The sequence below is a fragment of the Amblyomma americanum genome, chromosome 9, assembly GCF_052857255.1.
Source record: "Amblyomma americanum isolate KBUSLIRL-KWMA chromosome 9, ASM5285725v1, whole genome shotgun sequence".
NCBI classification, from domain to species: Eukaryota; Metazoa; Arthropoda; class Arachnida; order Ixodida; family Ixodidae; genus Amblyomma; species Amblyomma americanum.
Window position 1 is genome coordinate 48,113,800 of NC_135505.1, and position 17,091 is coordinate 48,130,890.

Below are 17,091 nucleotides of genomic sequence, written 5' to 3' on the forward strand. Positions count from 1 at the left end.
CAAATAGACCACAAAAAACACTTCCTAGACTTTCCGCTTCACTGTCTAATATTATTTATAAACTCTAATCCATTTTGTTTTGGATGTTCATTTCGATAAGAACAAGTAGACTGGACCATTATATCTGTATGGATATAGCGACTTTTTTTCCGATGTCACGTGGCAACACCTGCGTAAAACACCTTCACATCTTCAGAAAAGGCGTGTGAGAAGCAAGTCGTTCACAACGATTGATGGCGTCACTTTCAGACGATCAAGAAAATCTCATACAAACATCTCTCGGGCGACAGCAACCCCGAGCAACTTGTTTTGACTCCGAACCAGCGGCGGTTGCGAAACGATTTGCTGTAACAAAACGTATTGAAGAATCTGTGTTATGAAGAAAAACGACTGAGAACTCCGTGCTTCACAGAGATAAGGGCGTAAATCTTTGTTTAATTATCTCTCGTTTGTTAAGAGTCTCAGTGGGTACAGCAGAACACCAGACTGAACGCACGCTTTTGTTCGCACCGCTGTTCTGTTAATGCAGTCTGTGCGCTTTGAGTCACAGTATTGCATCACTTGTAGGGCTTAAAGCGATGACTAATGCTATTCTTCAGAATTTATTGACTTCTGGAGGCTTCACACTTTTTGGGTAGCTAGAATCAATCTTCATAGGCTTCACGTTTCCTGGAGGCCAAGAACATCGTAATATACACTTCACAGTTTTTAATTTCCGGCCAGTGGACAGCTTCAAAAAATTCGTTGGAGGCAGTTAGATATCTCTTAACTGCAAGAAGGCGAAAGTCGTTTGCGACTTATTGACTCATTGCACTGATTTCAATTTAAGCGGTGATATAAAGCTGCGCATGCGCTGCTGCTTGGCGGCGGATCAATCCACCTGCCACAGTGGGCAGTTTGCTCACAGTACAGCTGGCAGGTTGTGATCACGTGACAAGGTCCCGTGACACGTTATACGATCATCAAGGATGACCCAGGATGTAACGGACGGATGGGGTCACGTGATCTAGGATGTAACAATCGTGCACAGTCACGTGACCAACGATGTAAGAGACGGACACGGTCACGTGACCTAGGATGTAACGGACGGACACCGCGAGGTCCCGTGGCCAGACGCAGTCACCGCGAGTATGAGCCATTAAAGGCTTTCGCCTTAAGAGCTGTGGCTATAACTTTACAAGCCCACCAAGGTCTGCGAATGGAGATATCGGCCCCAAACTTCTATGAGAAAACAAAATTGGAACTTTTATTCTGAATTGCAGATTGTTCTCTAGTTTGCCTAATGCCAAATATTTCACCTGAAAAGAAAGTTTCTGCACGCAGCATATTTATAAACGGCAGTGGCTTTGACTGGATCCCGCAAACCAGTAAATTTTTCTTTTGTCATTAAGTTTGGGTCCTCGGCTAACAAGTTGATTTGTCTGCTTTCAGACAGCCCCCTCTATATTCGTTTCCCACGACCGAAAGGGTGGCGACACCTCGAACATATTTTTCAATGCAGGCCTTGAGAAGACTACCATTAATAAAGAAAACAATACCAGAAACTGGAAAGCAACCATAAAAGATTCCTTTATTGGTGACGCTGTGATATAGTTTGGAGAAGCAAATGTTTTCGTTTAATGCATATCGTGTAATTTGATCACCGCTTCAGGATTCTCTCATTATATCCTGAAAAAAAGAAAAAACATGTTGAATTTATTTAAACGATTTTTGTTATACCTGCACCTGAGGCCGAGCCCGCGGGACATAGGTTTTAAATAGCTTTTAAATAGGCGAGTGTGATATATATTGCTTAAATAATTCAACGCGAAGAGATATATTTACAAAAGCGACTGCAGATATATACAGCGAGAGAAATCCAAGAGGCAGTAGTTGTTGTGGTTGTTATTTTTTTTTACTTGGAAAGATGCAGTACAGTAGGAGCCCAGCGTTCGAATACAATTCGTCTGCTTCGTCGACCACGCAAGCACCGCATTTCATCTTCTTTGTCCAAGCCTATGGCCGTGGAATACTCCCCGTCGTCACAAGCACTGTCCCTGTGCTAAAGGGAGGGCGCATCAGGGGTGTTGCTCTGTTCGAGCTGAGCCACTTGAACGATATCAATAACAGGGCGTGTGGATGACGTCGCAGAAGAGACGGGACTAATTTTGTACGTGGGGTCGGTCACCTGGCGAGGACTCGATAAGGGCCGATGTAGCGGGCCAGCAGCTTTTGTAGCGATAGCAACAATGCGGTAGCATTTCGAGCTTTCAGCGTAGCCGCGCGGCCATGTTCGCGTGGCTGGTCACGTGGTTGGCCATGTGGTTCGCACGCGCTTGGTCACGTGACCAGCCACGTGGTAGGTCACGTGGTGCGGAGCAGCTGCTGCTGCCGGCGGCGCGACACGCCGGCGAAACCGAGCTGCAACTGCTGTGCGCATGCGCCGTGTCAAGTGGGACGACGATGAAGGAACGCCCAGTGAATCAGAGCGGCGTAAGACTGACTTTGCAATTCAACTGAACAAGTTCCACTCGGCCAGCTGTAGCTATCGCGTCACTCCAGGTTTAACCAGGGCTAAACCACCGCCAATTTTTTAGACAGTCCACTGTGGTGAGAGGGACACGACAGAGAGGACGAGTGACCCTGGTGAATGTCCCGATGTCGGTGGTCGTAAACGGCCTTCTGCTCGACCTGAGATGCGGAGAGACGAGCGTTAGCAACTTGTCGCGACATGTGGGCACGTGTCCTGTGCATAGTCTGTGGTCGTAGCGATGGCGGGTGGTGGCAACGTGTTCGAACCCGAAAGAGGGTGCCGGCCAAACAAAAGACAGATGAAGACAAAAAGCATGTAGTGTCATGGCGGGACGAATTATAGGCGAGTGTGATATATAAAACAAGTTTGTTCCAAACGTGACGGTCGGCATAAATATACAGAAGCAACATATCAGTGAGATGCAGGCGTTCGGTAAGTCCATTAGTCTGAGGTTGATATGCAGCGGACAGCTTGTGATGGGCAGAACAGGGCCGAAGGCTGTCGTTCACGACTTTCCACATGAAATAGCGGCCGCGTTCGGTGAAGCGTTATCGTGGTGTACCGTGGCGAAGAATGTTGTCGCGCAGAAGTAAGTCCGCAACATCTTTAGCGCAACTCATCGGCAACGGAGACGTGATGGCGTATCTCGAAGCGTAATCTGTGGCGACAGCAATCCACTTATTGCCTGATCGACTCGGTGGAAAATGGCCAAGGAGGTCCATAACGAAGCGAAAGAAACCAACAGGCCAGTCCCGTCAGGGTGGACATTTCGTAGGTAAGGAATAGTATCTTCAAGCACAATAGGCCGCAATGAGGAATCGAGGCGGGCAGCGGCGAGATCATCAACAATCGTGCGTAAAGAAGTGTCGCATTGCTGTTCGATAGAGACGTTCAGCAAACCGGAAATTGCGAAAAGTGAAGCTGCCACGAAAGTTTTCATTTGAGTGAGGTGGCTCCCCAGCGTGACGAGCTAAGCATCCAGGTATTGTGGTGCAGACGTCAGGACTTGTACACCATGCTGAAGGAGCACCAATCCTGTAGTCTCAAGGCCCAGAGACCAAGATGTCCCGCGCGGTCCATGGGAGAAGAAAGGCAGCAAAGGGTCACAAGGAAGAAAGGATGCCCGAAGATGCAAGGGCGGAATTCAGCAACTGCCCATTCGAGAGCCAAGCATTCACGCTGAGCGATGGAGTAGTTGAGCTCGGAGGCAGAACGAAGACGGCTCGCGTTTGCAATGATGAATTCGTGAACTGCCATATATACCAATTGGGAAAGTTTTTGAAGAATGCAAAAGCCTTAACAACAAAATAAAGAAGCCTGGCGAGCTGAGATCAGTGGACATATTGATTGATATAGTGAAATCTTACGATATACACAAAAAATGCATCAATAAACGTTTTACCTTTGCAAACTTCTTCGAGAAATTCTGAGTAGGACAACATTCTAACATGCTAAATTTTTCCTTGGAAACAATGTGAACACATCTGTTGGCTCCTGGAATTTTGGACTGAGCAAAACCGTAATCAACGCTCAATAATTCCTGCGTGTAGAAGTTCAGCTTAGAGGGCGATGATGGGGCAATGCCGATTACCAACATAGGGCTGAATTTTTTGCTTAGCAGCTCTCGATTCTTTCTGGTACTGTGAGAGAGAACTTGTACTTGCAGCCGGAAAAGTTCTCAATTGTGCGTTCAAAATTTCCCGGGTTGTAAAATTTTTAAACAGGACCAACTGTTGCTCGAACTTAAAACATCGCCAGTTTTGTTTACAACTTACCTGAAAGACGTTTACTACAAGGTAACAGTTTTGGTATATGCTCCAATAAAAAGATTAAGACTCACGAATTTTTATTCTGAGTGCACATTGTTGAACTTTATTAGCATATTGGCGAAGCCTCTGCAACTTCCTCGGGATCATGTTTTTTCTCTTTTTAGCCAAGATTTTATTGCCCTCAAAGCTAATAAGATTTCAATTTCGCGTACCCAATTTTGATCCAGTTATAGCAAACAGAATAAATATTATGTCTTTACTAACGTGAATATTGTAATGTTGTCTTAAAGTTTATTTACACTTAGTGCATTACAAATACACTACGTGGATTTTTTTCTTCTTTTAAATGAAATTTATCTGAACGCTGATCGGCACAAAAAAATACAGTTTTTTCTCAGATGGCGAGATTTTCTAATGTAGACATACATAAGCGGATTTGAAAACTTGTTCTTTTGATCACATTATTGAGGCTGAGGTACCACCCGGGACGGAATAGGTGAATCCGAAACAATATTACATCTTTCAGTGCGTGCACAAAAGGCATTGATCGCCAACATTAGGTTAATATTGCTGTCGTTCGTTGTATCCATGTATTTAAAGGTTAAAATCATCGTGCATGGCAAAATCCTTCAGAAATTATATACTTCACAAAGGCAGTGAACTCAGTTTTAACGTATTTTATAAAAATACCTTAAAGGAAGCCCGAAGATTACTGAATATAAAATTTATTGATTGACTTCTTATCATGAACTGATCGCTAAAAAGTTTCGGAGGTCACATGAAATTACTTATGTGCTTTGAATGCGAAAGCATTATTTTTAATATTTATCCTGTTTTTGTTTTTCTCTTCTTTCTATTTATCACTCACTTTCTAAAATTACACCTAGTGATTAGCATACAGTTGTAAGGCAGCGGGTATATTAGATACAACTTTGTCAACAAGACGGTGTAAGAATATTTTAAGATACGATACATATAAAATCATACGATCAAAAGCATACGATATAAAATCTCGCTACGGCGACTTCGATAGCGACGCACTTTTAAATGCACAAAAGAAACCGGTGCTGTTGGCGAATGCTGTGCCCAGTATTTTGCCCGGGTGTCCCACATCAATGACAAAAGAAGCAAGTTCAAGAAAGCCTTCTAGAAAACAACAGTCTACAGCCACGTGTGCCAAGCAGGCAACCAGCGGTCCGCACCCGTCCCTGCCACACTGACCTCGGGGACGGCCTGTGAAAAACAAAATGACGCCAATCCAGCATGGTGCCCTCGAAAGAAACTACGCACAGGTGGTTGGAGATCATCATGCGTGTCAGATGATCAAGGAACATGTCCTTGCACCATAAAACTTAGGGGCGCCTCCTCTCTAAAGTGCAAGCTGCGTCTTCACCTTCATTAATTGTGCTAATGCTTGTTCTTTTGAGCTCCGGGTACTTAACATTGGATAGGTGCTCAGCATTAATTTTACATGCCATGGCAGCATAGCAGTTAATTTCGGTCGGCAATCTCGTGGCCAGTTTGCACTCGCTGTACATTCTGGTGCAACAAAGCGTAATGTTGTGAAAGGCAGAAGGCATGCCGGTAAGATTTATAACGAATATGCAGCTGCATAATTTGCTGGGCACTGGAACACTCGGTGGAGAATTTCGTTCCCCAAAATTATTGAACTCAAAAAGTCACGCTACCATGCCAACTGCAAATATTCTAAACTGACATCCGCCAATCCCAGTTTGGAGTCGAGTAAGTATTTTACCTCTGCGCGAGCACGCCAGCCTATCCTTGAGGGAGACAACAGCTGAGTATCGTTGGTGTCGACGTGATAGGTGAGCATGGCAGAAGGAATGAGAGCGGAATTTCCATGAACCATTTTTGCGTCGCGTAGCTAAAAGTGCACTGCACTAGCCATTAACACGTCGCAAATGCACACTTGTTTTTTTTCTGTTCCCTGTGCTCGTTAATGCAGTGCTGGAGGCATTCCCCAAAGAAGCACAAGAGCACGGGTCAATTACCGTCTGGCTGCGGAGGCAATATTTCTGATGCAGGCGAAATGCAGAAACGCCGTTGAGGTTTCTCTGCACAATAAAGAGCTCCAAATCGCCGATGTAAACCATGTTTTCTGCAAGGCGGGCATCATCTCACAGCGTTGGCGCATTGCACTGCTCAAGCAATGTCTGAACGTGTGGGTCGGCACTTTGGCCCAAACCTAGGAGCATGTGTTTTGCGGCCGACCTTTTATATTCAAGGATCGGTATCGTTAACTATGCGCTCAGCATTCCTGCGGATGAGCGGAAAAAACTGCAGTGAACGCATTGTGATAACGAGCTCGGAAGGATCGCAGAGCAGCGTTCTAGCTGCTGTTCCACCCACACATCCAAATTAGCAAGCAAAACACGACTTCGCCCTGACAGCAGTTTAAAACCTTCTTAACAAACCAAAGTTAACAAGCGCACGTACACGACGCGGTACCGAACGATCGCGCAACACCTGCATACGGCCGCAGTAGCTCAGCGACGAGACGTGCCCCCTTCGTGTGGCGCCATCTGTTTTTTTTTAAGAGAAGCGCCAGGAGCAGTGAACAAGATCCAGTCGCGCCGCCGGGCGCAGTGTCAGACCTACAGATATTCTTATACCGTGGTCAAGGAACAACGAAATTTTTGTAGCGAGAGCTACACTTGGCTACCAGGCGAGAAATTCGCCGTTGGCCGGAGAGGCCAGTTGTACGCATGCGTGGCAGCTGGAGAGGAGTAGCAGGTGCGCCGCGCGTGAGGCGGCCGCGCGTCGACTCCCCGCCGGCGGCGCGCGTGACGTCACGTAGAAGAGCGGTTGTGTGCATGCACAGAGAGGAGCAGCTGGCCGACTTTCGCCACTGGGCCGCGCATGACACACGTGGATGACACATGCTAGCTATGCGCATAACTGCGCATGCACAGCTGCGTGTATAAAATGGGGAGATGCCACGGCGCCCGTATCACAGTCGTTTCGAATGGGTGTCGAGAAGGATAGTCCGGCCGCTGTTCAGCGTTGGTGTTGACAGGAGAAGATCAATTTCACGCTACCTGACATAGCCGAGCTAAGCCACTGCAAGTTTTTTGGCGTGGGGTTGCGTGACCTGATTTCGTTCTGAAAGTGCTGTGTTCAACGGCCCGCACCTTCTGTAGTCTTATTTTTCTGCGCCTGGTCACGTGGTTTTGGAACGTCTCTTTTTCTGGGCATCGGGTTTCATGGCCGACGAGACATATATTACTTTCGCACTAATAAAGGCTAAGAGTTCACATTACAGTTGTCATAGGAAATCACTCCGCAACACTCGCAAAAGTGGCCAATATCTGAATCCTTTTCGAACAGGTAGTGCGAGTCAAATTTCCTGCATCGGATTAGGATACATGCGGGGCATGAGGCTATAACGGAAATTTTTTCCCTTGTTCGGTATGACCCATGTTAATACAATTTACCTCCTTTTAATAGACCTTGTGTATATGTTATTCTGCAACCTTTCTTCATAGCTAATTTAAAAAAGAAAAATTGGCCTGAGCTCTTTATCAAGTCACTGGGCTCCCAAGTTTTTGTCACGTTTAGTGCTTACCACACAATTGAAAAACTTATTGTGGATAAAAGTACGTAATTTCGGCCGCGGTTTTCCTTACACAAGACGCATTTGGCTCAATTTTGCATATCGGTGAAGAGAACATTGACATTTTCTGAATACAGCAGCTTTCCTGGCACATTTCTGAGTATCAGAAGCTCTTAGCACAACTACCTATTTCTCGTAACTCCGCGCCGAACCATCTTATTCAGGTCACCCTTGGTGAAAAGCATGTGCACGTTTCAGCTAAGCATTTTAAAAACCTGATCCCAACCCATCCTACTTTAGTATAGCCTCGAAAAAATCTAAAATATTTACTTGCATTAACCAGTCTAGTAGGAGACATGTAAAAAATGAAGACTATATATGTTCGTGTTTATCCTAATAAGAAAGCTTACAAGCAAAATGGTATTTTAAGGTATTTGTTTTAAATCGTGTCTTTTGTGCTAGTTCAATTTCAAGCACACGCTCAATTCCAAGTCGAATGGACGAAAACCAGTGTGGTAACTAACACTATGGCTTTACCTTGTAATTTCAAACATTATGGAGCATTTATTATTGATCTGGAATAATAAGCCACCGAATGTCTTTGTTCTAAGATTCAAGCAATAGTAGTGTTAACGGTTTTTATAAAATACAGACAAATTAGGCAATTTTTCACATTTTTTCAATTTCACAATCAATAAGACTCCTAATTAGAATCACGCTTTTCTATGTCGAGGTTAGAAGTTTCACGACGATTGTAGAAATGACTACTAAAGGTGGGGAAAAAATTTCAGGCAGATGTCTTTACCTCTGCTTCTCTGATCCTGCTCTCCAAAGAGCCGTTCTCGGCCCTCAGTTTTTTAAAGCAAAGTTTGTAAATTTTTTCTCTTGTATTCTAAGCGCCAGAAATATTTGTTTCTTCTTTGTACAACAATGTGTCCGTAGAATTCTTCAGAAAGTATTCAGGTTTTAAAATCTTCCTACTTATTCCTCCTGACGTTTAAACGTGATTTCACGAAATTGTGTAAGTAATGTTTCCACACCTATGATATCGGAACTTTTCGCCTTTAAATCGACATTTCTTGTAAAGTAAGCTGCTCTTCATTGTTTCGAGGCATTTTCCCTTCACACAAAAAAAATTAATGCAAAGAAATGAAATCCTAAGACCATTCCGGTTCTTATCTGAATACGCCCATAACTGTTGGTCCGCTAACATTAGCCAATGTTTTGAAACACACCGGGGAACACAAGGTTTACACTTGTACAGTCAGGAACAAAATTTTATGGACCACGTGCTCAGTAACGAAGCAGAAAGCTGCATTATTAGGCGAAGGCTAAAGATCACATTTGTGGTATTGCAAGGGTAGGAAACATGCGGACAAGAGCAATGCTGCCAATGCCGGTGTGTTTCTTTGCTGTCGTTGCGCTTCTCTGGTGTAGTTTATTATTAATAATGTACCAACTAGCGCAGCAAACCACGCAAATAATGAAAGAACATGATTTTAACTGTAGCCTCCACAACGTTGGCCTGCAGCTGGGGGTTAATAATAGGGTCATCGGTATCGATTAGAGAGCGCGCTATCCAAAAACACTAGTCCCCGGGCGGAGCATCCTTAGCCATGCATCAAGGCAGTACATGCGCATCTAATGGGGTGCCAGACATACAGGATGCCAATTTCGCAGGACCCAATATCGACATTTGATCTAACACTAAAGCACTATGGACTGAGAATTACAGTTGTGCGGTTGTCTTTCGCCAACGAGTATGCAGCAAAGCCTCCGCAACAATTTATGATTCTATTCGAAGGGTGGCTTTGCAAAATGGAAACAAGCTGCATGCAAATCTTCGTGTCAGGTAATTGCTAGCATGCAATAGAAAACGGGTGTACTCACGTAGGTTACGCTCCTAAGGTAGGCACCTTCTTTAGCCGCGACGTCCATATATTGTCTGTAATGAGTTCCTTGTAGAAGGATCGTTTTTGCGTCGAAACTTGTGTGCATTTGCCAGCCGTTCGGAGTGTTTCGAACGAGCAGTGTAAACTCCTCGTCTTTTTTCAGCTTCGCATTGTCGAAACTGGCTATTAAGTTACCATTAGGTTGATGGATTGTGAATACGACTCTGAAAGAAGAGTAGGACACAGAAGCCTATTACTGCCTTCCTACAAAGCCCTTCTTTCCTGATAATGGTTAACCATGCAACTGGTTTTTACATGCTATTACGAAGATAACAGCACGTGAGATTTCATTGACAGTGATACTTTCATAATACACATGACAGGCTCTCTCCTGTCACGATTGCCAAAAATAATGCAATCAGTAAATCCTTCTGCACTATTTCTTAAGCTTTGTGGAGTAAATATCTGATGTCTTATCGTTAAGAGGGCTACGACGCGCGACAGAAACCAATCATAGCCAAATAGAGAACCAATTTTACGACACCCCAACTAGACAGAAGTTCAGCAAGATATTGCATTTTTTAAAGAAAAATGCGAGAAGTTCCTGAGAGAGAGAAAAGGGCCCAAAACAGTTAGTTCAGCAGGGGTGGAAGAGCTTTTGAAGCTAAGAGAAATGGTTGTCATTACGCAAGTTTCACACGTGCATTTGAGAAACCAATTTTAGCGGTTGTTAGGAAGAAGACAGACGCCTGTGCGGGTATAACAAGACGACGTGGATGCCTGTTCTAGACACAGAGCAGTACCGCTGCATAATATTGATGAGATTCCAGCTGCGCTTGAGAGAGGGTGGTACTTTTCGAATCTAGGTGTAAACAGGCCCTACCGCACAAGAAATGTTGGCGGAGGCTTAAAAGCTGCCTTTTTTAAGACCCAGTCAATCTTGGTTGGTGCCAACACACGGCACATTGGAGTCGCCTCAGCACCTGGCTCATGTTACAACCTACCGAAATTATTGTCGGTAACATGTTGTCGAGACGACAGCCTTGTAACAAGAAACACTGCTGAAGGGCACTAAACCCCTACGCCTACTAAAGTACCAAAGCTACGTTGACTACTTGTTTTTATTTACTACTATGGAAAGTTTACTGAAATAACGTCTTCAAGTCCTGGGACCGAAAAGGCAAGGATACATTCCAAGCCATCCAAGCAGGCTGTCATTCAGCGAGGTCCGTTCGCATTCGGCTATACCGCTGCAGCTGTCGCGCGATGCGTCGGATACTGTCTTGGTACCATGTTATCGCATGTTAAAGGGACCCTGAGGATAAATTGAAGTTGGCTTATATCTATAGAACCAGCTACTGATCAGAAAACGCCACTCTTACTGAACAAAAAGCACTTGTAAGGTAGAAAATAGCGAGAACCAAAATACAGGCATCACCGCCACAGGAAAATCTCGCAAGTACAAACTCAAGATCAATAGCTTGCGCTGCCAGAACCCTATAAAATGCAGGCAAAAACTTCTGCAAGATAGAAAATAAGGAGCTTGCATTTATCTTTCATATAAAATCAATTTCATATCTGTATAGATCATCATGCCTCGTACAGGATATAGCATCCACAAGACTACAGCGCTGAGTGGCAAAGCACTCATCGTAGTGTAGGATATTGCAAAGCTATAACAAAACTCTAAACAAAAACGTTTAATTGAAATGGAGCCGGCTAGGCTTCGTTTTCAGGGGTGTCTGGGGGCAGTAGCTAGTATGCAGGGACGGTAGCAGGACGTCGAAAGAACGAAAGCTGTGATGCGAAAATCGCGGGAGAGGGGGTAAGGAATGGAGGTTCAAGGCTGTCATTCACGTTGTCTTAGTGTAAGTGGGGGGGGGGGGGGGGGGAGGGAAGTGGCGTCAGTGGCGACTTTTGTTTTTTGAACTGCAGAAGGAATTCCCTGTGCACACATTGTGGGCAGGTTTTCCTACGCGCGGTTGTTGTTGTTCAGACAGTTTGAATGTGCCAGGATTCTTGTAAGAGCCTTTTTTTGGTAATTTGTTTCGATTGCGAGGAAGCTGGTTTCATCGAAGTTGATTGTTTAGCCTGAGCCTTCGGAATTTTTGGCTACAGTATTGTGCTCTCTTGCGATGTTGCAGATGTCGTTTTATTTCACCAAATTCTTCTTGTAGTTTCTTGGTTTCGCCGATGTAGCTTACATAGGGTGGACACAAGGAATTTGGTAGATAATGCCCTGGGCTCTTTCTTTCAGTGGCCGGTCTTTGGGAACAGATAGGCAAAGCGCAACAATGTTTTTAGGCTTGTGCACAACCTAGAGACCTTCTTTTTCAGAAATCGGGTGACGGTTTCGCTAGTACCTCGGACATAGGACACAGCAACGTTTTTGTTGGTGGCGTTGGTTGTTTTGCATTCATTTCTTGGCGCGTGTTGTCTTTTTGAGGCGATTAACTTTAGGAATAAGTTTTTGGTGTAGCCGTTCATGGCGACTTCTGTGAATACCATGCTTTTTTTTTCTTCTTTCAAGCAGACTATTAAGCGAGGCCTCCTCAAGTTCCAGTGCGGGTAGGCCATTTGTGCCCGGGTTGGACCACTGCGGGGACTGAGACGCGTGCCCCAGTTAGCCCCCTTTCTGTTCTGCCCACTTTCGGCCAGCATTTCTTGATGTCAGTAGCTCGCAGGGCTCCCCTACCGGCCCTATTTTGTTGATATATAGGTAGCCCCTGACCGCGAAAGTTAGGTTTTGATCTCTGTTAGCCCCTCCGAAATCGGCATGGGACCGATGTGGTTTCTAAAGTTGCAAGCTCAATTTGTGCCAGCCCACATGGCCTTCACAAGGGTCTGATGAGATTCTCTAGGGTACGACCCACCGCAAACATACTCATTGTACCCTCAAGACATAGGATCATGCACTAATTTTTTCAATGTCAGCCTGATTTCAGCAAACCACTGCACCTTTTTTTCTAAAGACGAAGGAAATTGGGGTATGTGGCCTGTGCACAATGAGCCAGTGTTGCCCTTTGTGCAGGTAGTGCTTGTGGGCTCGCCTGCTTTCGAGCACCAGCACGGCTAATGTAAGATCCTAGCGCTTTTGTGTGTGCAGCCCCAATTAGGGTAACGAGGTTTCTCCCGCACAGAGCCCACTTGTGTGTTTCATCTGCCCTAAAGTACCCTACAAGCAACCAATATGGGGAGCATGTAGGCTACCCCTTTTCCAGCCCTAGCACAGGCTATAGGGACCCACATAGGTTTCATGTGGGCAGCCCCATATGGGCTAGCAGAGGTTTTTCAGCATCGAGCCCACATCGACGTTTCCTCTGCCGTCCAGTACACTGCAAGCCGTCGATCTGGCCAGCTTTTGGGGGCCCCCATTTTTCATCCTCGCCACAGCCTATGTGGCACCTACAGCGGGTTCGCGTGGGCAGCGGCATTTGGGCCACTTACAGCCTTTACAGCATAGCGCCCACATTGGCTTTGCATTTGCCCTCATGTACCCTACGAGTAACCGATTAGGACAGAACTTGGGCACACCCCTTTCCCAACCCTGCCGCGGCCTATGTGGGACCTACAGCGGTTGCGTGTGGGCAGCCCCATCAGGGCTGGCGGAGTTTTTTCGAGCATACAGCCGATATTCATATTGAATCTGCCCTCAAGTACCGCATATGGAACCGATGTGGACTACACCTAGCAATGCGGCATGAGGTAACTCCAGCAACACCGATATGGGACCGAAGTAGAATCAACTAGGCAAGCACAATTTCGGCTGCCTCGCTTGTTTGCCACAGAGGGTCGACGTAGGTGCTCTAGTAGTTGCCCAGCTCCAATTGCATATGAGAACCCACAAGGGCCCCACATTGTATGCTACTTCGGATAATAACATTGATGTATGTACTGCCCATATCAGACATTGCGAAAATAATCCACAAGTGATACAATGAGAAACTGTCACCGAGACAGACAAGGAAAAGTGGGTACCATGCCGTGTAGGGAAAGTTCAAGCGTTGCTGTTTTTTCTTGCTTTCGCAACATTTTTATACGCACAGTTAGAAATATAGTTGGTGGGAACTCTGGTAGGACTATCAGTAGAAAAAAATAATGTGCGAGTGTAATCTTACAGATGGCACGAAAGACGCCGGTAACTGCTTGTAAAACTGCAACAAAAGATATGGGTACACAAGGAGGAGGAGCCACTGTGGTGATTTCGGTACACAAATGCATAAGAAATCCAAACGGAACTAATTCCCTACCCATTTGTCGATACCTCATAAAACATCGCTTCGTCATTCTCAACATTTCTTGCGTTCTCCTGGCGCGCACTCCAGCGCTTGTTTGTATGTTACTCCTTACTTTACTAGGCATGTTGCTTACTTTACTACATATGTCCTTACTAAGTATGCTGCTTTACGGCCCTGGGGGTTTGCACGTTCTTTCTGGTATCCATACCTGATCTTTGCCAAAGGGCGCATTTCTGTGCAGCATGGCGAGCAAAGAATTCCTATTGCGTCGGCTTTTGTGTGTCTGGCCAACTTTTTATTTATCTTGGGCATCATGCTTCCGAGCTCAAAATTTTGCATTCATGCCCCGTTTCTGCAAGTAACTTGCACTCGACACCGTTTCTTTTCGTCATGGCAGATCGCATGCAGCCCTGTTCCTTCGAGGTCCGCTGAGCAGCAGTTGGCGTTTGCACTCTCCACTCTGTACCTGGTGCTGCTGGTATGCGCAGTGCTGGATATTGTCGCACGTGCTTGCCTGGCCTACGACGCCGGTGATTGGCTGAATGCGTCGCTGAGTGTTCGTATTGACTTTGACGTCTCCTGCGCTTTGCTTGAGAGGAAACTTTGCATCCTTCCCTTCTTCCGCCCATCATGCTTCGCAGCAGTGAGGGTGCCCACGTTATTACGCACGTAAAAACGTGGGCACCCCCGTAACGTAATAACAGTTCGACTCAAAACCTGGCAATACAGGTACTCGCTGCTACAAGCCATCTTTACCTGACTGCACCTTCTCCTATCCACGTGCTCCCCCATAGGGACATAAGTCACAGATATGCCGAGTAAGATTTGTTTAAGAAGATACCCTTAGCCGTTTCATTTTATGCATAGATGGTTTTACACCGCTGTAAGCACGAGCCAATGTCTGCTTCATAAAGATCGCCGGCAGAAAATTTCGATCGTAGAAGCAGCGAACAGTGTGGTAGTAGCGCAACGACATAGAGGCTCGTGAACCTTTCTGTGCATGTTGCAGGTACAAGCGCACAGGAATTCTCAGCTTCTTGTGTTTAAGCTATGTTGAGACTAAAACGATAAAACCAGACAAAAAAAAGCCAACAATTTTTTTCGATTTTGGACATGAGCTTCTATCCCACAGTGGATAAAGGAGTGAAGATATTTCTACCGAAAGACGGTAGGCAAGGGGAGTTTTTAGTTACGCAGGGGCCGACACGCAGCCGCAAAAGAAAAAGTAACTTGTAGCACCCCTGGCGCCACACTTAGCAACGCCGAAGAGAAGCGGCTTGTGCACACAGCGCGCGCGGCAAGAAATGTCAGGTTTAAACCCGACATCGTCGGCACTGGTTCTTCTCCGTAGCTCTGACACGATTTCGTTGCCTGCCCGGGCATTTTCTTTCAAGCCCCTTTTTCGTCGATTAGAGTACATTCTGCCGAGTCGCAAAACCTTTCTGACGTTACGAAGAGTCAACTCAGCATTCCAGTAGGACTACGCTGGCGCTCATCATGCAGTGCGTAAAGAGGAAACGTACGCCTTCTCCCGCGTTCAGCTGCGATCGCGACCTGCTGGAGCCTGACTTGAAACATCTGCCGAGTCGCAAAACCTTTCTGACGTTACGAAGAGTCAACTCAGCATTCCAGTAGGACTACGCTGGCGCTCATCATGCAGTGCGTAAAGAGGAAACGTACGCCTTCTCCCGCGTTCAGCTGCGATCGCGACCTGCTGGAGCCTGACTTGAAACGGCCGCTACCCCCTTTGGTTCAAGTGACGTGGTTTCGACTGAGCGAAGCCTGCTTGTTGCTAGAGAGCATTACAATGATTTTTTAAACAAATTTATCAAATATGACTTGCTGCTTTTCGCGGTGCCAAAAACTGTTACAGAACTTGCCGTACCGTATCCATTCCCAAGAACCATCTGAGGGCTGCACTGTTGAGACAATAAACTGTTAGGTAAAGTAGGTTTCCCATCACGGAGGCTGATACGGACCTCGCTCTTAGCTTCTTAACCACTAGTCTCTTGCCATCTATGTCTGAGCTCACAAAAGGCACCATCGCAGCCTAGACATACAGTCCTCAATTAGCCTACGCACACTCATAGACAAACCAAATTTTACTATTCTACCTGTACACCAGCTCTCGATCACCACGCCAAAGCAGCTCACCGGCTCCATTGCTCATTGCAGCATCTTTAATGCGGCATTTTAGAAGTCGAGCCATAGTAGTATCTGCCATTACAGCCTGCAGCCAGTCAACTGCAAGACAGCTGTCGTGATATTGCATCAAGCGCTGAGCTGTAGAGCCTTGTCCGCGCTGCACGTTCACGTTCGCTGCCTACTGCCATCGTTCTGACTCGGTTGTCATCTCAGGCGCCTGTATCCAGAACCACAGGAATCTGAGGCAACGTCGCGTTTCCAAGACGCGCACAATTACTGCTTTGGCCCGCCGTATGCTGCGTCGTTTCTCTTACGTTCCGCGCAAGCTGACCTCTCAGCATCTGCGACCTACGACGAGCAAGCTCCAAAAACGCGCGAGGCTCGGGCGCTGCATTTTGTCTCCGCCTGGAGCTGTGTAGGCGCTGGTATAGCGTTGGAAAGTTAAAGTTTGATACTAAAAAGAAAGAGGAAACGTAGTTTGCACAGAATACTTGTGCATTTAGCGAGTTTCTTAATAAGGTTATCAATATGCATATCCCATGACACATTGTATAGGAGAATCACGCCTAGCCACTGTACTGAAGACGTTCTTTACATCTTTGTCAAACAAAGCCTTAAACTGGGTAGATTATCCAATGGTAATTTTTTGGCCTCAAAATTACTTACGTTTTTGCGTTAATTTTGAATGAGAATTTCGTACTGCGCGCGACTATTTTATGCAACATTTCGTTGGCCTTCAGTGTTAATTAATTTACTGTTTGAGCAGTTAATAATATGGTAACGTCATCTGCATGCATAACAAATCTAGCGTTACTGTCGGTATTCACAACAGTCATTACTGTAGAGATTAAATAGTGTGGGTCCCGAAACACTGCTTTGCCGCACGCCTGAGCGAATGGGTTTTAGGTGCGACGAAAAATTGCTAACTTCTGCCAGTTGCTGGCGGTGATGTAATTAAGTT

At 45.8% G+C, this 17,091-nt stretch overlaps 1 protein-coding gene across 1 annotated transcript in view; it reads right to left on the bottom strand.

Moving 5' to 3' along the window:
* Positions 1-1,545: 1,545 nt before the first annotated feature.
* Positions 1,546-17,091, bottom strand: part of LOC144104618 (uncharacterized) — a 202,331-nt gene continuing 186,785 nt past the window's right edge. The window contains exons 8-9 of the mRNA XM_077637736.1: positions 9,746-9,971; positions 1,546-1,668 (exon numbers count right to left, since the gene is read on the bottom strand). Coding sequence (XP_077493862.1) covers positions 1,648-1,668; positions 9,746-9,971 — 247 coding nt within the window. The 3' untranslated portion in view covers positions 1,546-1,647. The remainder of the gene's footprint in view (positions 1,669-9,745; positions 9,972-17,091) is intronic.